At 40.7% G+C, this 26,311-nt stretch overlaps 1 protein-coding gene across 1 annotated transcript in view; it reads right to left on the reverse strand.

Moving 5' to 3' along the window:
• Positions 1–26,311, reverse strand: part of MCF2L2 (MCF.2 cell line derived transforming sequence-like 2) — a gene marked incomplete at its 5' end in the record, with an annotated part of 240,613 nt that overhangs the window by 195,509 nt on the left and 18,793 nt on the right. The window contains 2 exons of the mRNA XM_081235351.1: positions 9,800–9,914; positions 19,957–20,040. Of these exons, the coding sequence (XP_081091477.1) occupies positions 9,800–9,914; positions 19,957–20,040 (199 nt within the window). The remainder of the gene's footprint in view (positions 1–9,799; positions 9,915–19,956; positions 20,041–26,311) is intronic.

Genomic DNA, 26,311 nt, shown 5'->3' on the forward strand with positions numbered 1-26,311 from the left:
TCATGAAGAACCTAGGGGCAAAACGGGAATAAAGACACAGACCTACTTGAGAATGGACTTGAGGATATGGGGAGGGGGAAGGGTAAGCTGTGACAAAGCAAAAGAGAGGCATGGACATATATACACTACCAAACGTAAGGTAGATAGATAGTGGGAAGCAGCCGCAGAGCACAGGGAGATCAGCTCGGTGCTTTGTGACCGCCTGGAGGGGTGGGATGGGGAGGGTGGGAAGGAGGGAGATGCATGAGGGAAGGGATGTGGGAACAGATGTATATGTATGACTGATTCACTTTGTTATAAAGCAGAAACTAATTAAAAAATAACAATAATAAAAAAATAAAAATAAAAGAATCCATAAGATATTAATAATGCAATAGATATATGCCATTCTATAAACAAGAGGAAAAAAAAGAAAGGCAATTAGAAATGCTAGGGGAAAAGGTATATAAAAAGTCATTGTCTGAGTATGAAATGGATTAAATTGTGGCATGATTTTGAGCAACCCATGGAGTATGAGAAAAGAGAACCTATTTTACCTTAACATTTATAGCATTCTCCTTTGAGTGACACAGGTTTAATGATTTAGGATTACATCTCTCACTCTAGACGTCCAATTATATTACATATATAAATGCATTCTACTGATTTCTATCATTTAGGATCAACCTATAATCAAAGAAAAAAACATTTATAGTAAGATGTATAATACATTATTAATCTTAGTAATGGAAAGAAATTGGAATATAGGTAGAAGAACTTGAAGGATGAGAGTAAAGAAAGATGTAAATGCACAGTAGTAAATCAACAAGTAAAACTGGCCCTCCATATATGCAGGTTCCGCATCTGTGGATACAGAGGGCCGACTGTACTGTGCAATTTTGTATAAAGGATTTGAGCATAGGCAAATTTGGGTATCCTCAAGGGTCTTGGAACCAATCCCCTGTTTATACCAAGGGATGACCATACTGTCTACTATTTATTTTATTTTATTATTTATACTATTTACTTATTTACTAATTATTACATGACTTTTTACTATTTATTACTTACTATTTTAAGGAAGCCTGAAAATGATAGGGAAGGAGGATTCATAGTTAGTCCACAATATTAAACCTTAAAGGACTCTAGGGATTTTTTTTTTTTTTTTTTTTTTGCGGTACGCAGGCCTCTCACTGTTGTGGCCTCTCCCGTTGCAGAGCACAGGCTCCGGACACGCAGGCTCAGCGGCCACGGTTCATGGGCCCAGCTGCTCTGCGGCATGTGGGATCTTCCTGGACCAGGGCACGAACCCACGTCCCCTGCATCGGCAGGCTGCGCCACCAGGGAAGCCACTGACTGAATAACCTTTACAACTTAAGTGGGACGATAAACATTGCATTAAATTTTTTAAAATTAATTTATTTTATTTTATTTATTTTTGGCTGCATTGGGTCTTCGTTGCTGCATATGGGCTTTTCTCTGGTTGCGGCGAGCAAGGGCTACTCTTCGTTGCGGTGCACAGGCTTCTCACTGCAGTGGCTTCTCTTGTTGTGGAGCACGGGCTCTAGGTGCACAGGTTTCAGTAGTTGTGGCACACAGGCTCAGTAGTTGTGGCTCGCAGGCTCTAGAGCGCAGGCTCAGTAGTTGTGACGCATGGGTTTAGTTGCTCCACAGCATGTGGGATCTTCCTGGACCAGGGCTCGAACCCATGTCCCCTGCATTGGCAGGCAGATTCTTAACCACTGTGTCACCAGGGAAGCCCAACTGCATTAAATTTAGTAATAATGTGCACTAAGTATTATCAGTCAGAATATACTAGCTTAAAAGTCATCATACTTTTTCTGTAAAGAAGCAGAGTAAATATTTTAGGCTTTGCAGGCCATATGGTCTCTGCCTCAATTACTGAACTCTGCTGTGATAGCTCAACAGCAGAGCTACAACACTGAATCACTTTGTTGTACACCAGGAACTAACTCAACATTGTAAATCAAGTATACTTCGATATAAAAAATAAAATAAAATAAAAATCTTTTCTCCACATCCTCACCAATACTTGTTATTTTTTTGTATTTTTGAAAATAGCCATTCTGACAGGTGTGAGGTGATATCTCATTGTGGTTTTGATTTGCATTTCCCCGATGAGTAGTGATGTTGAGCACCTTTTCATGTGCCTGTTGGCCAACTGCTTATCTTCCCTGGAAAAATATCTATTCAGATCCTCTGCCCATTTTTTAACTAGGCTGTTTGTTTTTTAATGTTGAAATACATGAATTTTTTGTATATTTTGGAGCATTAACCCCTTATCAGATATACCATTTGCAAATATCTTCTTCCATTCAGTAGGCGGCCTTTTTGTTTTATTGACAGTTTCCTTTACTGTGCAAAAGCTTTTTAGTTTGATGTAGTCCCAGTTGTTTATTTTTGCTTTTGTTTTCCTTGTCTGTGGAGACATATCCAAAAAAATCTACAAAGACTATGTCAAAGAGCATACAGTCTATGTTTTCTTCTAGGAGATTTATGATTTTAGGTCTTACATATAAGTCTTTAATCCATTTTGAATTTATTTTGTGCATGTGTGTGAGAGAGTAGTCTAGCTTGATTCTTTTGCTTATAGCTATCCAGTTTTCCCAACACCACTTGTTCAAGAAGCTGTCTTTTCTCCATTCTATATTCTTGGCTGTTTGTCATAAATTAATTGCCCATATGACTGTGGGTTCGTTTCTGGGCTCTCTATTCCATTCCATTGATGTATGTATCTGTTTTTGTGCCAGTGCCATACTGTTTTGATTACTGTAGCTTTGTAGTATAGTTTGAAATCAGGGAGTGTGATCCTCCAGCTTTTTCTTCTTTCTTAAGATTGTTTTGGCTATTCGGGATCTGTTGTGTTTCCATAGCAATTTTAGAACTATTTGGTCTAAACAAAATTGATGAACCTTTAGCCAGAGTCATCAAGAAAAAAAGAGATGGTCTAAATTAATAAAATCAGAAATGAAAAAGAAGTTACAACAGATACTACAGAAATACAAATTATCATAAGAGATTACTATAAACAATTATATGCCAATAAAATGGACAACCTAGAAGAAATGGACAAATTCCTAGAACTGTACAGTCTTCCAAGACTGAACAATGAAGAATAGAAAGTATGAACAGACGAATTACCAGTAAAAAAACTGAATCAATAATAAGAAAAACTCCCAAAACAACAAAAGTCCAGGACCAGATCATTTCACAGGTGAATTCTACCAAACATTTAAAGAAGAGTTAACACCTATCCTTCTCAAACCATTCCAAAAAATTGCAGAGGAAGGAATACTTCCTAACTCATTCTATGAGGCCAGCATCACCCTGCTACCAAAACCAGACAGAGATATCACCAAAAAAGAAAACTACAGGCTAATATCTCTGATGAACATAGATGCAAAAATCATCAACAAAATATTAGCAAACCAAATTCAACAACACACTAAAAGGATCATACACCATGATCAAGTGGGATTTACCCCATGGATGCAAGGATGAATCAATATCCAGAAATCAGTCAATGTACTACACCATGTTAACAAACTAAAGAAGGAAAATCATATGATCATCTCAATAGATGCAGAAAAAGCTTTTGACAAAATTCAACATACATTTATGATTAAAAAAACTCTCAACAAAGTGGGTATAGAGGGAACACAATTCAACATAATAAAGCCCACAGCTAACTAAAAGTAGAGTTATCATATGATCCTGTAATCCCACTCCTGGGCATATATCCAGACAAAACTCTAATTCAAAAAGATACATTCACCCCAATGTTCATTATAGCACTATTTACAACAGCCAAGACATGGAACCAACCTAAATTTCCATCAACAGATGAATGAATAAAGAAGATGTGGTGTGTGTATATATATATATATATATATATATATATATATATATATATATATATATATGAATATTACTCAGCCATGAAAAAGAATGAAATAATGCCATTTGTAGCTACATGGATGGACTTAGAGATTATCATACTAAGTGATGTAAGTCAGACAGAGAAAGGCAAATATCATATGATATCACTTATATGTGGAATCTAAAAAAATGATACAAATGAACTCATTTACGAAACAGGAATAGACCCACAGACATAGAAAACAAACTTATGGTTACCAAAGGGGAAGTGGGGGAGGGATAAATTAGGAGTTTGGGATTAACATGTACACACTACTATATACAAAATAGATAAACAACAAGGGCTTACTGTATAGCACAGAGAACTATACTCAATATTTTGTAGTAACCTATGAGGGAAAAGAATCTGAAAAAGAATAGATAAATATATGTATAACTGAAGCACTTTGCTGAACACCTGAAACTAACACAACACTGTAAATCAACTACACTTCAATTAAAAATAAATATAAAAAATAAATAAAGCCACAGCTAACATCATACTCAATGGTAAAAAGCTGAAGGCATTTCCTTCTAAGATCAGGAACAAGATAAGGATGCCCACTCTTGCCACTTTTATTCAACATAATATTGGAAGTCCTGGCCCCAGCAATCAAACAAGAAAAAAAAATTAAAGGAATCAAAATTGGAAAGGAAAAAGTAAAACTCTCACTGTTTGCAGATGACATGATACTATACACAGAAAATCTAAAGATGCCACCAGAAAACTACTAGGGCTCATTGATGAATTCAGTAAAATTGCAGGATACAAAATTAGTATACAGAAATCTGTCGCATTTCTATACACTAACACAAACTATCAGAAATAGAAATTAAGATAACAATCCCATTTACAATTGCATCAAAAAGAATAAAACACCTAGGAATAAATCTAACTAAGGAGGTAAAAGGCCTGTACTCAGAAAACTATTGATATGACACTGATGAAAGAAATTGAAGATGACACAAACAAATGGAAATATATACCATGTTCATGGATTAGAAGAATTAGTATTGTTAAAATGACCATACTACCCAAGGCAATCTACAGATTCAATACAATCCCTATCAAAATACCAATGGCATTTTTCACAGAACTAGAGCAATTATCTTGTTTGTAATTGATAATACCACTGAGTAAGGACAAATTCCAGATATTTACAATCATTAGCACTGTTAAATTCAAGCAAGAGGCTGTGTTTTGAATGTCTAAAGAAACCTGAATTATCAGAAAAGGGAAAGTGAGCTCCTCTCTGTACAGGATAGATGGCACAAAGGCAGGATACAGCATGGGTATTCTAAAACAATAACTTAAACAAATGAACAAAGAAAAGCTGTTATATACACACTAGGTCATTCTACTGAGGAGAAACAATGTCAGACACACTGGCTCTTACATAGCAAAGACCAGGAATCTGGCATATTAAATTTTTTTCTGGCTTCTAATATAGTCCATTCAAATTCTCCTGGTATATAAGACTTACTTGCCATTGTCACCATTTATTCATAATAAATCCATGGGGTGCTCTCTAATTTTGAGCCTCAGTTGGGTGCCTAAGGTCTGGTCTCCGAAGGTATCCTTCCTGAGAGCTGTGAAGCAAATCCATACACCCTGGGCAAGACAGCAGCCCAATAAGACTCCCTACTCTGAACCTCTATCCTTAGAAGTCAAATGAATGATTCCATTTTCCTGATTTGGGGGAGCAATTCCATAGCCAGTCCAGGAAATAATACACCTTATCCTAACTACTCAATCAAAGCAGCACCTTTCCGATTAATACTATTCAAAGCCACTTAAAAACAGGGGCTTTTCCACTGTCTTCATAATAGTAAAAGGCCCAGATCAAACTCACTTTTCAGGTGAGGCTGGTTTCTAAAGCTGCTGGGTTGCTATAATCCCATTCAGTCTTTCAATACAAAGGAGCAAGTCTCATTATAATTCACAGGCCAAATAATAACACTGTCCTCCTTCCCTCTCTTCCTAAAGTAGAAATGCCCGACAGCATTCTATCAGACAGTGTATTGTAAAAGAGGTACAACTCTTCTCAAAGACTATTCATCAGGCTTCATGGGAGGAAAAGGGACATGGAAGAATTCTTCAAACTTAAATAGGCCTCTGGACAGATTCATTATAGAAAAAGACCCTCAGAAATAGTAAATAATCATAAAATTCACAGTTATGAAATATAGTTCTTGTTACCATCTAATAAAAGTACTTTCTCCAATCCCTCTCAGGTAATGAACTCAGAACTATGAGTAAAACAAAGAAACTGAATAGAGGAATAGGGTAATAAAAATGCATGCTTAGTTATACAAATATTGATTTTTTGAAAAACAACTGTGATTTAAAAATAGTTGACCATCTCTGTGGCTCAGAATATTTCACTAATGCCTTTTCAAGCCACTCAGCTACAATCTGTAGCCACTGGAGACAGCTTTCAAATGAGACCTCAACTCCATGTGCCCAGACATGTAAAAGCAAAAAGATGTGACTGTTAACACAATTCCTAAAGCTGAGGATCATCATTAGTTCCTCACTCTCCCTCTTCCCTCACAACCACCAGTCCTCAGTGCCTGTCCTTCCTGTCCATCCCCTTCTGTCCAGCCCTCCTGCCATCATGCAGCTCACTCCCTCTTCACTTTGCACCTATCCCGGGGCAGAAGCCCTTAATTGGTCTCCCTGCCCCCTTTCCCCCACTACCTGTGATCCATCCTGCACACCACCACCAAATTCATCTGGTTGCCATTTTCCTCCTCAGAACCTCCAACGGCCTGGTCCTGCTCACTGTACGTAAACTCCTTAACTTGGTGGAAAATGCCTTGCCCAGTCTGTTCCCCACTGTCTATCCAGGTCTCATTTCTCACTACTATCTGAAAAGGATTTTCACTCTGCTCTGGGCAACCTGGATAGTCTGTAATTCCCCAGACAAGCTCTATTTAAAACTTCAAAATCCAGCAGTGGAGTGGGGGTTGGAAATAGAAGCCAAGTCATTTGCTCCAGACACAGCTGGGGAGCGTAGAATCTGGATTTCAATCCAGTTTGGCCTGTGTCCAAAGCTCTTAAACACCATCCCGTTCTCTCTCTCTCTGAAATGTCCCTCTCCGATCTACCTGTGGAAATCTTATCCATCCTTTAAGCCCACTTCATTCTTGAAGCTTTCCTTGTTTTTTCCTGTCTGAAGTGACTTTTCTCTCTTCTGAGCTCCTATAGCACTTTCTTTGCATATTTCACAAAATATCATGACAACAGAGTCCTGTGATGAATCTCTTGAGATCCAAGATATTGTCTTATGGTCTTTTTGGTCTTTTATGGCACCTAACCTAGCTCCCTACACACTGATGGCACTCAGCAAAGATCTTATAAAAAATGAGCTACTGTGGGAAGCCTTACTGCACTCACCCAACCCAGCCACAATGAGAGATCCTTATTCATTTCGCGCATCGAGCTTTCCTTTCCCTGCGCTGAGTATCCTGCCATTCTCCTCTTCTAGTGTGTCAATTCTTCCTTGTTGTAGGTCATTCCACCTGCCTATAAAACATTGTGCAATCTGGGAAAAGCTCTGGTGCCTGGTAACCACTGTAACATTTAGGAAGATGCAAATTGTGATGAATAGGAATCATAAAAGGAACAGGAGTGGTTTCATTCTTTGGAAACTGAAGTGGAAACTGGGGAGCAAAGTTCAGGTCAAATTCTCCTTTCAGACCTTCTTACCCGTTGTCTCTGTTTTATGTTGAAAGTAACAAGGGGTGGGGCAGTGAGCAAGTAGGAGCAAATGCCGGGAAGAGGAAAGAGGAATAACTGGTCAGACAGGTACTCTCTCTCAAGAGACAAACTGCATTCTAGGAAAGGAAAATACTCCCTAGTTCACAAGAAATTATACAAGAAGCATAGAGCAGAAAAGGGAAAACAGGCCTGAACAGTAGCCTCTTGATTTTTCTTATCTTTTTTGCCTGTGAGATAGGGTTTCTACCCCTTGATGCTTCTCTCTACACTGGGTCACATGGCACTCAATGTCCAGTCCTCAGCATGACTCAGAAAAGGCTGCAAGGACAAGATGAAAATGACACTTTTCATTTAGCACATGACTGCATCCAGGGATTCAGTAAAATTAGACAGTAAGTTTAAAACAAATATAATGAGAATGGGGAGAAGGCACTTCCACCCATTACCCACCTCCCTGCTCACCTTCTTCCTTGCTGCTCCTCACAGAAGGATAGGTCAATGTTTTGGGAGGCAATTGAGCCAAAGAGGGAGACCAAGTTCAACTCCCTATAACCCTGGGAGGAAAAGGCAGGAGTGAGGAGTGGGGTTCCCCTCTATCTGGCAGTGTCCCGCTTCTTACCCTATAACAAATACGCTTTGATTGAGATGAATTATATCAGAACTGGAAATTCCACCAACATCACTTCTTGAGAACCTACTATGTGCTGGGCTAGGAATAAAAAAAAAAGAAAATAAGGGGGAAAAAAAGCATTGGCCCCTACTCTTCACTAGTTCACAGTCTAATGGAAGAAGCAGAAATAATTTCCATATACTGTGGCATTATACAAGGGGTACACTCAGGGTTCTGTGGAAATAAAGAGTCTGGGAGAGCAGAAGTGGGGTCAGGGCAAGTTTCTTTGAAGAAATGAGATCAGACTAAGGGCTGATGATTGTGCAGGAATTAGCCAGGCCTAGAAGGGTGGCAAAGGCGTTCCTGTAGACAGAACCATGTAAGCAAAACCCAGAAATATACAGCATCCTTCCCTCAAACCAACAAAGCCCAAATCCTCTCGTGTCTACATAATGCATACAATATTCCAGGATCAGAGGCAGAGAACAGGGGAAATGGTGAAATGTAAGTACTGAATTTTGAAGAAGTACATTAAAAATAAATCCATAGCTTTCTCTGAAGAAGTAAGAAGGGTAAAAAAAAACAAAAACAAAAAAACCAAAAAAGAGTGGGTTTGGTTAAAGCAAACTAATCAACTGCCTAATCTCTGCAGGTGGGATCAGACTCCAGGTGGCCTTTCAATCACAGAGCTGGTGTTTACCTCTAAATCATATGAGGCAGATGGAAAGCAAGCAAAACAGCACATCCCTGGCTCCTAACCACAAAGCAGTTAAGTAACAGACAGTATCCTAAGCAATACAGACCCATGGAGGGTAGGGCCTTTCCTGGCCAAGTCTGCTTTCTGGGAGAACTGGGTTTGGACTCCACGCCCAGCTCCATCTATGTCTATAAAATGTTTGTCACCAATCTGAACTCTGTACCACATTCCATCCCTTGGAGATCTGGCTATTTATTGACTTAAGTGGCATAAATATGTGAGACCTGGGCCAGAGAGGTGGAAGTAGCAGATGCCCAAAAACATCTCTGTTTTGGTCTCAGCTTTAGGCACAGTTTTTGTTCCTGGACTTTTAGTTTCCTTGCTCTGTGACTTAGTTTCTCCATCTGACAATGACAACTATAAAATCTACCCCTGAATTCCTTATTTGAGGGAGATAAATAACTCTTAACATGGCTTGACCTCCCTGAGCAGCGGCCAGGTGTCTGAGACGACAGGCCCCAGGAAGCCAGAATCACCTTAATCTAGAGCAATGAACCTGAAGGAACAAGAGCAGCATTAGCGATTCAATCAATTTTTCATTCACTCAACAATGTTTATTAAGTACTGCGTATGTGCACACCATAATCAAAACCGATACTCGTGTAACTTTGTTTTCTAGTCTCTTTCCACATCCCTTGTCTGTGACTGATGGATAAGCAAAACTCACTAAGTTATATGCCAGTGTGAGCTCTGCTCAGGGAAGATTCCATCTCACCCCAGCCCTTCCACATGGGAAATTCAGGACAAAGCCAGTGACAAGGAAGGCAGCAGAGCACTGTGTTCAGCTCACCTGGGGACGCTGGTGAGGTAGGTCATGACGTTCAGAAAGTCCTCGTCTGGGATGTGTTTAAACCCCACAAACTCTGGAAAAGTGATGATGGGGGCACCATCTTTCCCTCGGCCTCCTGCAACAAAAACAGGTGGTCAAGATGTTAGCAAAATGTTTCATATCACACCTCTGCAGGTAAGGGACTTCAATTAACATCGAGATGTGCATCAGCCACCCCCTTTTCTGTCTATATTATTTCAGAGCAGAATGCCGGAAGGTTGACACTGAACTATTTCGAACAAGTCTCTCTCCTTCATGCTTACTCAGGGGTGTTGTGAGAATTCAATTTTTGAATCCTTTGAAGATAGTTACTGTATAAAAGATAACACTGATTTAAATATTTTTAGCATAGGTAGAATAGTAAATAATGCCAACACAGATACATAATATTGCTCTTTATTTTTGTAGTTAGTAAATATCAAAGGTGAAAGAGTATGGTGGTTAAGAGAGCTGGCTCTAGGGAGTTCCCTGGCGGTCCAGTGGTTAGGACTCTGCACTTCCACTGCAGGGGACAAAGGTTCACTCCCTGGTCAGGGAACTAAGATCCTGCATGCAGCATGGCGTGGCCAAAAAAAAAAAAAAAAACAGAGAGAGAGAGAGTTGGCTCTAAAATCAGACAGGCTTGTTCAAATTCTGCTTTACCACTTAATCTCTATGTGATTTTAAGCAAGACACTTAAATACAAGTTTCCTTATATATACATATGTATCTATGTCATAGGCATATTACCTGTACCTACCTCAAAAGGTACTGTGAGGATTAAGTGAGAACATATATGAAAAGCACTTTAGCAGAGTGTTTATTATTATATAGGTGCTCAATAAATGGTAACCATTATTACGGTTATTATTCTTGCAAGGAGGCAATAATAGCTGCCCTTCAGTAACTCTTACAAGGGAATATAAGACATCCCTGTGAGAAGAAAAGTGTAAAATTAGTATTCAAATATTTAAGTCACTGGAGCAGAGGCCACCAGATTATATTAAACAGATGATATTTCTCAATCTCTTTGTCCCTAGACATACCCACATGACTATGTTCCAGCTCCATGGTTCCCAAACAGGGAACCACAGTGAACTCACAAAACCACCATGAATATTTTAAATCTGGGGGGAAAACAGCAATAATTGGCATGTGTCAGATGCCTTGCTTGCTACTAGCCTGAGGTAGTTTGGAATTTCAATATTAAACTGTGCGGTATTCTTCTGAATGGCATTGCATCTTTGGGAAGTTGGGGGTTTGGTGGCTGCTGGGATAAAAAGCAAGTGCAGGGCTTCCCTGGTGGCGCAGTGGTTGAGAGTCCGCCTGCCAATGCAGGGGACACGGGTTCGTGCCCCGGTCTGGGAAGATCCCACATGCCGCGGAGCGGTTAGGTCCGTGAGCCATGGCCGCTAAGTCTGCGCGTCCGGAGCCTGTGCTCCGCAACGGAGAGGCCACAACAGTGAGAGGCCCGTGTCCCGCAGAAAAAAAAAACAAAACAAAACAAAAACAAACAGCAAGTGCAGTATGAAAATCAATGTGGAACAGGAAATGCAGGTGGTGATGTCTAGACTGATTCCAAGGTTTGAGATAACTGTGGTTCTCTAAGAATGAAAGTTAAATATTACTTTTTCTTTCAACTGTGTATTTATTTTTTCAAACAGCTACTAAGTTGTCAGGACATATAGACTTAAGTTATTTTGACTGTTAGGCATTGCTTTTGGCCAAAAAGGGCCGTGAAAAAATGACTGAGCTGCTAAGGCAGCGAGGACTAAGAAAGTTGGAGCACTTGCACCCTAGGCAGAGGGACATGAGCTGAAGTGCTGGGAGCACCTTCCAGGCTACGCCCGTGGAGGGAGGCTACTTTCAGTGGAACACGGCTCCCAAGTGAAGTTAACTGCAAATGGCCGCACGTATTCCACATATCTAATGAAAGAGGCATCAGTGCAGTGTGTGGTTTAATGAGGACTGCATGATTACTGAGGGTGTGGGATCAATGAAGAAACTACGGAAAAGGGAGACTCAGAGAAGCAAAGGCAGGCAGCTATCCTAAGGAGAGAGGGTCCTGGCCCACAACCTCGAGTATCCAGGCCATGTCTCCAGTCTACCTGATGACACCGCCATTAGGATCATCCAATCCACTCTGCTGCTCTGAGTCCACACCTGGTATCTTCTGCTTATACTCTGCTGTTCCATGTAAATTTGTTTCAAGGGAGAGAATGCGCTACTGAGCAAACACGAGTATTTGTATCATGTCAAGAGTAAGTCAGCATTGTGGTTTTTCTATACAAGTCTCTTATAAGTATTGTCAATGTGAGTCTTGGGCTTTCAGAGACCAATCACTGTGATATTTGTCTGGATGACCAGTCATTCTTCTCCAGGAAATGCCTCTTAAATCCTGTATACTTATTTTAAATTAAAAAAAAGATACCTGAAGATTAGTTGTTTGACAAGATTGAAAACAATTTAGATCAGGATACTATGCGTTTTCAACTAATAAATATTCTTCCTCTTTCTAGTTTCACAATCATAGGAAGCTTCAGAGAAATGTGAATTAAGAAAAGTTACATCTGGGGTAAGGCTAATTTAGATGCATTGTAACCCCGTACTAATTGCACAAACAATATTTGCCAAGAGAATGGCTAAAATATTTCAAGGAACCAAAACACTGTAAAATATTCATAAGGATATGATTATACCATTTCATGATTTAACCTTTTCATTATAATGAAAGGTATTCATGCCTAAATGGAGAAAGATGGGTAGAGTTTTCTCGTATCTTGGTTAATACTGACACTGAACACCAGAGAGGCCTGAGGTTAACTGGGGACACCACGTGCTGTTGAACTTTAGTCTGTTAGTCTTAGAGACAGAAGCACCAAGGAAACAAAGCTGAGCCTCCATCCACAACAAGGCATTCAGTGCCACCTTGTGAGGAAACGTGGAAATGCAAAAGGAAGAAAGACTGTGCAAAGAAGCCCTATTCAAGGAAGGTAAAGAAAACCAGACTCCTTGGAACTAAGTATTGTACAATGGTGACTTAATAAAATAAACATCACTCCTCCTGGTATTATTTCTACCTATACATTAAATCCTAGCTTTACTGCAGAAAACACTAGCAAGTGCTTGGGGTACATAAGACCATTCCCATAAGGATCTGGGTGTTGGCTGGCATAAAGACTTGCATCATTTAGAGGAGAATTTGGAACATTGGGAAATCCTACAGGAAGATGGTGAAGAGCGACAGTGGGAGAGAGAGTGAAGTGGTTACTGCTATTTGCCTCCCAGTGTCTATTTTCCCTTTCTCTTCCCCAGAAGAACTGACTTTAGCTGGGAAAATGGGAGCACCACTCACTGGGAGGCACCTGGGAAATCTCAGGGCCTGGGATACTAAATAATCTGACCTATGTAATAAAGAATTGTCTCACATCTTGTTTGATTTCTGAATGTCTTACCAGAAACTCAGCATGTTAAAAGATACATTTATATATCTGATCCTAGACTCTTTGTTTTACATACAATCATAAAGTGTTTAAAAATATTTTTCCAGTTTTATTGAGATATAATTGACATAAAACATTGTATTGGTCTAAGGTGTACAAAATTGATTTTAGTTAACATCCAGCACCTCACATAGTTACAAATTTTTTTCTTGTGGTGAAAACTTTTAAGATCTACTCTCTTGGCAATTTTCAAATATACAGTATTATTAACTACAGTCACCATGCTATACATTATATCCCCAGAACTTATTTATTTTATATCTGGAAGTTTGTACCTTTTAACCACCTTTACCCATTTTCCCCACTCCACACCCACCTTTGATAACCACCAACCTGTTCTCTGCTCCTGAGCTCAGTTTTTAGGTTCCACATCTAGGTAAGATCATAAAGTATTTGTCTTTCTCTGTCTGACTTATTTCCCGTAGCATAATGCCCTCAAGGTCCACCCATGCTGTCACAAATCATAAAATATTTTTAAAGGGTTCCAAAATATACTGAGTTTTCCAGAAATTGCAACAACCCTATACATTGACAGAAGATAATACTTTATCACCTTGTTCAGAACTTTGTCAACAATTGTTTACTATTTTAGAAAACTACTACAGTAAGGCCACTCAGGATGTCTGGTCACCCATACCACATCCCAGCATTTGCACCTGCTACATTCATGGTGACTCCATGTACAGGGGCAAGCACCTGACTACTTCATTATTTTTTCTAGAGTAGCTGGAAATACATATTGAAATACACATTATTTTACTATTGTTTCCTTTTCTTTCTCCTTCACATTACAACTCTCCTTTACATTTAATTTTTTTAAGTATATGCATAAATAAGTAGGGGGTGGCTGTTCACCCTCTGGGCACACAGCTAAACTACATTTCCCAGCTTCCTTTGCAGTTAAGTGTATCCACAAGACTGAGCTGGGTTCAAGTCAATGGAATGTGGTGTGTACTCTTACTGAGCTGAGGCTTTTAAGAAGTGGTATGCTATCTTTCCCTGTCTGCTTCCTGGATGCAGCTAATAAGAAAGACACAAAATGGATAATATCAGTAAGAGTCACAAAGTGAAAGGAGGCTTCATTCATGAACGTGAAGAAAAGTTGTCTGCTGACCATACATACATGCTGACTGTTTCAAGAGTAAGAACTAAATTTCTACTGTGTTCATTTGAGCCACTATACATACACTTCGGAGTCTATTTGTTATAGCTCTTTATCCCACCCTAACTAATGCAGATTACTACAGTATCTATACATTTCATTTCAGGATGGTGAGGGGAAATACAAATTATTTGTTATAAAAAAAGAGGCATTTGGGACTTCCCTGGTAGTGCAGTGGTTAAGAATCCGCCTGCCAATGCAGGGGACACAGGTTCGACCCCTGGTCCAGGAAGATACCACATGCTGCGGAGCAACTAAGCCCGTGTGCCACAACTACTGAGCCTGCTCTCTAGAGCCCGTGAGCCACAACTACTGAAGCCCACGTGCCACAACTACTGAAGCCCATGCGTGCCTAGAGCCCATGCTCCACAACAAAAGAAGCTACCACAATGAGAAGCCTGCGCACCACAACAAAGAGTAGCCCCCGCTGGTCGCAACTAGAGAAAGCCCGCGCAGCAACGAAGACCCAATGCAGCCAAAAATAAATAAATAACTTTATAAAAAAAAAAAAAAAGAGGCATTTGGTCCAACGTGATTGAGAATCATTTCTGTAGCCTGCACTGCCCAATACAATAGTCACTAGACACATGTGGCTGCTGAGCCCTTGACATGTGACCAGTCCAAACTGAGGTGTGCTGTAAGTGGAAAATACAAACTATCAACAGATTTCCAAGACTTAGTACAAAGAAGTAAATTACCTCATTAATAATTTTGAATATTGATCATATGTTGGAACAATATTTTAGCTATACCGGGTTAAATAAAATTATTAAAATTGTTTTCCTAAAAAAGATAAATAAATAAAATAATTATGAGTCAGGGGGCTGGGAATTTGTTGTAACTGACATCGGCCTAACCTAAAAAACACATTACTGAAATGTGTAAGCCTTCAGAAAGTGCTTCCTCCTGCTATTATTTTAAAAGGGATTAAAATTATTATTGTGAAGAAAACTAAATATGGAAATGAGTAAGGAACAATATAAACTGGCCATAGATAACTTCTGCTAATGCTTGGGTATATGTTATATATGTCCAATAATTTTTCATTATATGTGCATATAATGATGCATTCTATAATCCCACATCTGCCTCTTTATCCTACGTATTCTTTCCTAATGTAATTAAATAATTTTGAAAATATTAAATAAATGTTTAATGCTCAAAAAAATTAAATAAATAAATAAATAAAATTAATTTCCTGTGTTCCTTTTTGCCTTCTTAATATGGTTACCACAAAATTTAAAAGTACATATGTGGGGGCTTCCCTGGTGGCACAGTGGTTGAGAGTCCGCCTGCCGATGCAGGGGACATGGGTTCGTGCCCCGGTCCGGGAAGATCCCACATGCCGCGGAGTGGCTGGGCCCGTGAGCCATGGCCGCTGAGCCTGCGCGTCCGAAGCCTGTGCTCCGCAACGGGAGAGGCCACAACAGTGAGAGGCCCACGTACAGCAAAAAAAAAAAAAAAAAGTACATACGTGGGTCACATTATATTTCTATTAAACAGCACTGCTCTAGACCTTCTAGCAGTGGTTCTCATTCCCCAGGTGCCAAGTTACTAGCTCCATCCCTCACTTAGCAGGTTCCAGTCTTTTTTGTTGATGGTTGTTCAGCGGTTAGCTGTGATTTTGGTGTTTTCTTGAGAGGAGGTGAGCTCAAGTCTGTCATCTCTGACTTAGATACCGGTTTTAACTGTGCTCACTTCCTTGGTTTGACATTCTCCATTGTTTCAGGTGAGAACTTCCCACTTGCCGCCAGGAACTCCACCTCTACCAAACCTGGGCTCCATTGTTGTGCAAATGCTGGCAGATGTCAGACTCCACAAGCCTAAGAGTACTTCATGCCTTCACTATTAATTATTTCTAAAAGGATTAAAGGTGTTGAGAGAGACAGAGTCAGAGACAGAGAGAGAGACAGAAAGAGAGAGAAATTCAGGCAGTAATTCCAAGAGGGAAAATAACCATTAAAAGAAAAATAAAAGGATAATTCCACATAATTAAAGGAAAGGCATTATGGCAGACACTGGTAAGTGGCTAATTTATTCCCAACCTCCCTCTTCCCTGACCACCTTCTACTGTGGTGGTTAAAAAGCTAAACGTTTGCCTTCTCAGACTCCCTTGCTGCTAGGAATGGCTACATCACATAGTTCTGGAATGAGACATAAGCAGAAGTCTACCAAGAACTTCTAGGAAAGTTACTGCTCTCTTGGTAAAAGGAACAGAAGAAACCATCACTGCTCCTTTTCCTTCTTCCTGCTTTGGACACAGACTTGATGTCTGGAGCTGTAGTAACCATCTTGGGGTCAAGACTTTAAAAACAAGAGAAACATCAAGAGAATCACAAAGATGCCAGCCTAAATGTTGTTGAGCCACTCATCAAATACCAAGAATTTCTACCTCCAGACCTCTTGTTATATACTTAGAAAACAAACAGACATGTCCTATAGGCTAAGTTCTCTTGTAGCCAGATACTGTGCTAAGCACTATCCTTAAAACAACCCACTTTACAGATGAGAAACCCTGTTCAGAGCAACCTACTAATTGTGTTGAAATATGAACCTAGATGGTCTGAGTCCAAAACCTGGAGTGTTTTCATCACACTAACCTGATTATATTCTCTTGTTTCCTAGCTAATCCATGAACTTAGAAATATCCCAAGTTCATTGGGCACATTCAAGTTGTCTTCCAAGGTCAGAGCCGCCAGATACCCTAGCCCTGGTCACTATCGAATTCCTGCTGATGGCCCTGCTCACTGTCCTCGCCATCCAGAGGTTTCAAACCATCTGGCCACAAATCTGGGTCAGGCATCATGCAATGAGCCCTGTTCTTCCACCAGCCAGGGGAGCACACTCACAAAACACAGCAGGCCAGGGACCTGGGGCTTCACTGAGAAAAAGGTTCCATCCTCTCTTTCCCAGCATGCCTGGCTGATGGGGCCTCTGGCTCTCTCCAGATCTCAGTGGACTCTGTAGAAAAGTCTGCAGCTAGAACATCTTCACCCTGCTTGTCTGAATCAGGACAAGGAAAACTGCTGTGACTCAGAGCAGATGCCACAGCTGGACTGTCACAGCCATGGGAAAAGACCTAATTGCAGAGATTTCTGTTTTACAACTACAACTACACAGGCCCCCACGGCAGCCTTGTTGCTGACATTTGCTGCCCCTGCCAGGTGAAGAGGGACAGTTAAAGATGAAAAGCAGGACTGCTGATTCCAAAAAAGTGCTGACTCGGAGAACCCCATGGCTGCTGATAATATTCCTGACTTGTAGTGTTGCAAATGTTATCACAGCTAATCCATGCTTCCCTCTCATAAGAAGGTCAAACTTGAGGCAACAAGCTGACAAAAGAAGCTCAGGAATGAAAGCATTGTCTCTGCCACAAACTGCCTTTCCTAAAGCAGAGGTGTCCTCTTGGTCCAGTGTGAGTTTTCAGTTCTATGTTCTGCATTAAAGAGTGAAAATTACCTCTATTCCTGACTTAACTGTGGCATTATACACTATATTCACTGTTTGGTTTTGTTCCCTTATAAAAATGCTGTCATACTGAAAATTATTTTTCAGTTATATACTTTAAAAAACAAATTGTGTTGAAATATGAACCTAGATGGCTCATAAAATAACATTTTTATGGATTAAAATAAACATTTTTATGGATTGAAATATATCAGGAAAAAAGAACAAACATTTAGTTGGCAGTTGCAACACTAAGCATTTTTCATACATTATGTCTTTAATCCTCAAAATTATGATGATCCCATTCATTACACAAGTGAGGAAAGTGAAGCTTAGACAAGTAAATTACCCAACATGATACAGCTAGTCAATAGCAGAATCTAAACCCATATCTAGAGCTGTCTGGCACCAGTTTATGATTTTCACTATACTGCCTCTAAGAGCTAAGCATAGAAAGAAATGCCTCAATATTACTCAAAGAGATAACTCTGGATATTTAAATGTATCAATCAGTCAATGGATTTCTCCCCCAGATGAGTTATTGTGCAATCTTATATGCCAGAATCATGTTCCGAGCTGAGGCATTAGAGTTTTGGTGTAAGACTATAGGAATCCACCCAACCCACCCCATCATCCATTCCAGACCTTAACGCATGCTGGCCTTGGGCCTTCTGTGACATAGGGCCATAGCAGCAGTTGCCAGAAACCCAGAGACAGTTTCCCATGCTGCCTTTTCTTGTGCACTATCCTAGGCTCACTGTGGGAAGCTATGACACTTCACCTGCAGGAGGCTGGCTAGGCACTCCCACTAGGGTCGAGGCAGTGGTGCCTAGACAGGGGATGTGGGGAGCCTCACAGGACAAAGCAGGAGGACTTGGATAACTTCAACCTCAGCATGTATTATGTTCTGGCCCCTGTTCTAAGCATTAGCAATACAGGCAGAAATTTTTAAAATGAGAACCCTGTATTTACGGAGCTTTCAGTGAGTATCTGAGCAATGACCAATGTGAAGGAAAGACCAGAGAATTCCCCAGAAGGTTCTGCATTGTGTAAGATGCCCCCACCTAGGATATAACTCTGAGATGGAGAGAGGTATCCTAATAATGGAAATTGCATTTCTCTCCAACTCAGTAGTATGAGGAGTTTGCGGCAGACTAAATAAGATTTAGAGAAAGTAATGTGACTTTTTTTTTACATCTCATATGGTAGAGTAAAATTCATATCAACTACACATTCTCTCTGTGATACAACTAAGATGACTTTGTTGCTTTTTTCAGAACAGATGTAAAAGGAGAGACTGACTTGCCATCTTATTCCTCTGTGATATGTGCTGAGGACATCTACACTCACTACCCCATGCTTCCAAGAAAGGTCTAACTATAATTTAGGGTTTGGTCTATACCTCCAGTTTCAGTAATTAAAGTCATGTCACCCTGGGCTAAGGGCATAAAAAAGAATAGTATTGTAGTAATGGCAACTTTTCAGGGTTATGCCTAGGCTCAGAAGATTTCTAGCTTTTGATTAATATTAGCCTCTCTTCATTCCCAATCAAATGCTTAATGGAAATCAATGTATTAAAATTAGATCCATAAGAGCTAAGAGTAAAAGACAAATCTCTCAGAGAACAAATAACCTCAGCACTGTTCATGAGCCCTTAAAACCAAGACTCTCTTAAGGTTGGATCTTGGTAGAACATCCAACAAGAATATTGGAAGAACATGATGGTGACAACTAATGTCAGTAGTTATTTCTTTTTCCTTCCTCAAAATCTTTTCAGCTCTGTTCTTTACAACCTCAAAGAAATGTACTCCCTTGGGAAAGATCAAATTTCACCCAACAGCAAAAGAAGTAACATCTATGAGATGCCACCCTCCTCCCGCTCAATATTCCTCAGTTCATTCTAGTCCTGGGTGAGGCTTAAGGGATGACTGAGACTTGAGCATAATGTTAATCAAGTTCAAGAGGCTGGGCCCTCCCAGCAAGACCTCCCAACAAAATCTAGAAATGCAAATGAATTTGCCCCTTACCTGAAAGAATGGCAAATTGTCTGTGAAGTTGTTCAATTATATCCACTGCCACCAAGGGCCTGATTTCCTGCTGCATAATTTCATCTGCACAAATAAAACACAAAGTAGGTTAAATCCTTGCAAATTATAAAGAGAATTTAAAGGAAGAAAGGGAAGTTCCACTACTAGGGAAGTCTGGAACTTACCAAGATATGGTTATGGGCACATTATTCTCTTGAGAACTCAATTCCTGAAGCAGGGATGGATCTGGGTTTTGTGTGGTTTGACACTTATACACATGAGCATGGGACATTTCTAGTGCCTCTGCCAAGGTTCTGGGAGTGGTCAGTGCAAGGAAGAGGCCCTGAAGCTTAAGCTTCAGTAGCTTCACAGTAAACTTGCTGGGATGGTCTCATTACCAAGGGAAGTGCTTAGAGGTCTGCCCATTCCTTTGGGTCTGCAGAAGGACATTTTAAATACACACAATGTAAGTTACCAGAGTTCATCTCAAACTGGGTCAGAAAATCAATCTGGGACTTATGAAGGTTCTTTTGTTTTTATTCCTTCCCTCACTTTCTGCCTTTTTGTCTTTCTCTTAGACACCTCCATTCCTTTTTTTCCCCTTCCAGAATACTTCAAGGAGCCTCTTCCCACTGACAAACATGTTTAACAAAGCACACTCCATTTTGCTAAATAAAGACGCTCCTTACTGAATAAAAGGTTACAGGTTCCCAAAGCAAAAATTCAAACCTTTCAAGCACAAACCTGCAAATGTCCTCTAACCACGAGTGATTTATAAGCACTAAGGTTTGCATTCTATCCATTTGGGGAAAGGGTACTAAAGAGAGGGGAAGAAGACTGAGTGGCACCTCTTAGCCTGGGCTGGGAAGGGGAAGGCATTTTCATGCTCCCTCTGACTACAATATTATTATCCTCATTTAACTATTTGCCAGGGAACCTCAAAAAATGAACTAGTTATTGTTTCTACAGCAGTTAAACATCAGGTTAGATTAAGGTACAAACCAAATAGCCTTGTACGCTGATGCGAAACAGGGATCACCTATTGTTTTGGCATAGAGCCAGGTTAATGTGATATTCTAATATTGATCAATCAGAAAGTAATATTTGGGAACCTCCTCCCAGAGCCTTGGTTTCCACTTCTTAGCTTTGGTGTAAAGGTTGCAGGAGACGATGCATATGGAGATGTACATAGTAGGTGCTAAGTAAACACTAGTTACATTCATCACTCTGGAAAGACCTTGCCTATATTTGCTTTCTGAAAGTCTCCTAAGGGGTGGGGCAAGTGCCGCTCAAACCCCAAGATGCTTTTCAGTGAATTCTACCACTGTTTCTGGAGGAAAGGACTTTCCACTGTGAATTCACTACAAATTCAAAGACTCCTGTATCACTGCTACAGGTGTTGCCTCTTACAACCTGCCTGTATATAATGATGACACTGTAGTTATATTTTACGAAAAAAGAAGGGCCTTCTCTGTTAGATAAGCAAAGTAAAGCCCCTAACAGTAAAAAGATATGAAGTCTGAGATCTGCTTAAAAATATTCCAGAATCCCCTTCTGCCAAAAACATAGAGGGAGCAGGAAATGGCGGGCGGGGGAGATGAAACCAGATTGACAAAATGCGGATAATTGTTGAAATTGGTTGATGGGCCCTTGGCAGTTCATTATAAAATTCTTTCGCATATGTTTCAAGTTTTCCATAATAAAATTTAAATTACAAATGGACAAGAAAATAGAAAGTTTAAGCAGAAACAGGAGTTATGTAACTGAAGAGTTTTTCAGAACAATCTCCCAGTGGTCTGGGAAAGTGGCATACTCAAAAATACAGCTGGTTTATTATTTTTCCATACCTGAGGGAGTCTATTTAAGGGACAATGACCCCAAAGAAAAACCAATATCATGAGATGAAATTTATTGTTATTGTACCTCAATATTTGAGATGTGCTTTAAAGTAAACATTTTAAATTAAAGAGGTAAAATCTGAAAGAAACAAAAGAAGTGAGTTAAGCTAACCATGCCACCCCCCGTCCCATCTTATTTTTTAAATGAAGAAACGGAGAGATTGTGACCTTGCCTGTGGTCACACAATAATTTAAGTGTGGAGCCTGGGTCAGCCCTGGATTACTTGACTCTAAGAGGGCAAATGTGATGGAGTTTCTAGACCCTTGGCCTTGAGGAGCACTGGCTTCTACCACCCAAGACGTTGACTAGTCTCTCTCATTTTGGGAATCTGTGGAGGATTGTCCAGCCTTCCAACAGAGACATTTTCACCTGCCTCCTGTGGTTACCAAAGGAACAGGACTAAAATCTACGATTTGTTTTTCCAAGAATAGAAATGAGCTGGTTTGCCTTTGGCCCAGATTTTGCTGAGACAGCCTGGCCCCCAGCCAGGGAGTGACATGGTTATCCTTGAAGACTTCCCAGTGAAGGAACCTCATGACCCAACCTGTCCAGCTGCAACAGAGCATGAGGGTTTCTCAGACTAAGCACTGACCCAGTGCATGGAGATGACCTCAGACACACCCAGCTTTTAGTGATGCCTGACACCTGTGGGCCATGCACAGTTCAGCCTCAGTTATGCTCTGTACCAGAGGAAACACACAGACCAGCTCTTGCTGCTGGCAGGCCCTGCTACCCACTCCTGTAGAGATGGGGTAGGGAAGGGAGTGTAGGAGCTCTCTGGTCTAAAGGAACACCTCCCCCTGCAGTGGGAATGAAGCTGCCTCAGCCCTACATGCCAAGAGCTGTTTCTGCCAATTTCTAGCTGGGCAACCACAGCAAGAACATGCTGAGCCTTAGCATCCACACGTGTAAAATGGCTTTTCCTTCTCCAGGAACAGTTGGGCATGGCCAGTGATGACCCACTGAGGTGGTGGTACCTGCTGCACCCTGCAGGCCCCTCGGTCCTGTGTGGAGGCTTCCTGCTTCCTGCTTGCTATTTTTGATGCATGTAGATTAGGGAGAAACTTGTCTCTTCGTAACCCACACAAGGCAAAGCGAAGTAGTATTTGAATTTCAACACAATTTCTATTCTAGGCAAAGTTACAAATAGATCTGGGAAAAACTTGTCCCTTTTCTATCTCTGTGATTATATGTTACCCTGGACCCACAGTTCTAAAACTGCAGGAAGTATCCACAAAGGTCTCCTAGGTGATGGAGTACAGCCCAGCACATCCCATTGGAATTCAGTTGTAGGCAGCAAGAAACACCTCTGTGTTGTCCACCCCCCAAACCCCACACCCCCATCTGAGAGAAATGTGGACTCTGGGGCAGGACCCTTCCTACTAATTGCATCCTCCTCCTCAAGGCAGAGGGCAGGAAACTGGCTGATAAAAGCTGATGCAGTCTAACTGTTGCAACTAGTAAGGAATATAGCGCAGTGAAACCCTTAGCCTCTTCTCTTGCTGTTCTGAAATTTCAGTCACGCTGGGATTTAAAAGACTCAAGTATGGTCTGAGGGAAAAGGAACCAAAATACTAAATAAATAAATAAACAAATAAACAAACAAACTACTTAATTAATAAGTTAAGGCGTAAAAGTATGATCTGACCCAAGAGGGAAGGCAGACCCAAGTTTGACAGATCCTGCTGCATTACTACTGAATACTTTGCCCAGGGAATCTGGTGGGCAGAAAGGATGGAAGGGTCGGTTGTTAGCTGAACTAGGAATGGTACCAGGATCTGCACTCAGCCACTGCTAGTGACACTAATGAGAGCACCAGCTGTGAGCCAGCCCTAAGAAGACACTTTATAGATAACTTGTTTAATTAGTTAGACAATGTAAAGGAACGCACCCTAGCACTAAAATGAACCTCCTCCAGCCCAGCCTGCCCTCCCACTCCCACAACTAGAACAGATGTGACTGCTGAGAAAACACGTGTGGACCACAGGCTCTGAGGAATCAGTTGCTGGGTGGTTGAAAAAGGCACCCTGGAGTCATGCTGTGTTTCACTTCTCTTTCTTATTGGCCAAGTTAGAAAGAACACAAACCCATTTTCCTTCTTCTACTGCCTCCTATGCTACAGCAACGCTTAACCTGAACCAGAAGACTTAGTATTGAAGTTTGTCCATAAATTAACATTGAGTAAGAGGCACTTGAAAAGCAGATGGAAGAATTTTTTAAGGAGAAATTTAGAAGATTTTAACAACCAAGAACACTAAAAAATGTCCAACGGGGCTTCCCTGGTGGTGCAGTGGATAGGAGTCTGCCTGCCGGTACGGGGGGACACGGGTTCGATCCCTGGTCCGCGAGGATCCCACATACCGCGGAGCAACTAAGCCCGTGAATCACAACTACTGAGCCTGCGCTCTAGAGCCCACGAGCCACAACTACTGAGCCCGCGTGCCTAGATCCTGCGCTCCGCAACAAGAAAAGCCACCGCGATGAGAAGTCTGCGCACCGCAGCAAAGAGTGACCCCCGCTCACCGCAACTAGAGGAAGCCCGCGTGCAGCAATGAACACACAATGCAGCCAAAAATAAATATAAACAAATAAAAACAAATTTTAAAAAGTCCAAGTTCCTAGTAGTCAAATAATGTAATTAAAACAGCAATAGAAGTTCTCATTTCATCCATAAAATAACACACAATGCTGGGGTTCTGCTCGGAAACTAGTACTTCTGCATAGCCTTGGGGAGTAAAGCTGGTAGTGTCCTTCCAGAAAGTAGTTTCACAATATTTTACCCAGTGATTATTGTGTAGATTACATACTAACCCCCCTATATACATCCTCTTATTTAATCCTCAAAACAACTCTAACAGCAATATGGAACTAGATTTGCAGTAGCTTGCCCAGGGTCAAGCAGAACCAGAATTTGAACCCAGCTCATTCTAAACTCCAAAGCCCAACATGGTAACCATTACAATACAGAGCTTCAATACATAGTCATCAAAATCTTCATAACCTTCTACCCAGTCATCCTATATCTGGAACTGTATCCTGAGAAAATAACAAAATAAAAACTTTATACATAAAAATGTAGACTGGAATATTATTTATAAGAGTGAAAAAATGGAAGCAATCATGATATAATTATGAATACCATGTCATAGAAAAAGATTTAAGATGTAATTTCAAGAACATAAAAATCACATGTATGGTGAGATTGAAGCCCGGTTCAGAAAGAAAGAGGAAAGCAGGTGGAGTGTGTGCACATGGGTATAGGCATATGAGAAAGGAATACAAGAAATAGTTGTTTTAGGGCTTCCCTGGTGGCGCAGTGGTTGAGAGTCCGCCTGCCGATGCAGGGGACGCGGGTTCGTGCCCCGGTCCACGAAGATCCCACACGTCATGGAGCGGCTAGGCCCGTGAGCCATGGCCGCTGAGCCTGCGCGTCTGGAGCCTGTGCTCCGCAACGGGAGAGGCCACAACAGTGAGAGGCCCGCATACCACGAAAAAAAAAAAAAAGAAATAGTTGTTTTAGAGTGATGGAATCCTATTTGGTTACTCCCTTTAGTTTACATAGAGAAAAGTATGCTCTGGGAGTGTTTATTTTTTATGCTAATAGGACTTTATTGAAGTATAATTTACATGCAGTACAATGCACAAATATTAAATGTACAGTTTGATGAATTTTGACAAACACATACACTAATGTAACCACTAAACAGATCAAGATATGAAACATTTCCATCACCCCAGGAAGTTTCCTTGTGACCCCTGCCCAGGCCCTGTAACCCTCCCTCCGATAAACATATGTGTTAAAGACCACACAGGTGCCTCTGTCCTCAGGACCCAGAACTCAGGGCTGGCAGAACACACTGTACCCTGAACAGCTACTCTCTTAACACCATTGGGGCTCCAGGGAAAGACTTCTCCACACCTCTTGGTCTATATCCTCAAAAGAAAAGGCGCACTGCATCCAAATGCTATGATGGCTTGTGGGCTGTGCCACTGCTTGTATCAGGGACAGACACTGCTTCAGAGTGCTGGGAGGATTTGAGCAGCGGAAGTGCTTAAGTAAGAGAAAAACAAATCAATTAACTTGTCAAATTCTTCCTCTCACACAGCATGAATGCTGTAGATTCTTCTTTTTTAATTTATTTTTTACATCTTTATTGGATTATAGTTACTTTACAATGTTGTGTTAGTTTCTACTGCACAACAAGGTGAATCAGCTATATGTATACCTATACCCCCTCCCTCTTGAGCCTCCCTCCCACCCTCCCCATGTAGATTCTTATATAATGAAATATGTCCAGTACTACTGAGCATCAACATTCTCACTTTTTTTCTTCCAATTCATGATGCAAATATATTCAAAATTTGAACTCCTTGAACACAATTACATTTTACTTAGATCACATTTACTTTAGATCACTGCTCTCAATGGAGCTCAAATTATGTGAAAATCTCAATT

The sequence above is a fragment of the Mesoplodon bidens genome, assembly GCF_964165515.1.
Source record: "Mesoplodon bidens genome assembly, chromosome: 5".
NCBI classification, from domain to species: Eukaryota; Metazoa; Chordata; class Mammalia; order Artiodactyla; family Ziphiidae; genus Mesoplodon; species Mesoplodon bidens.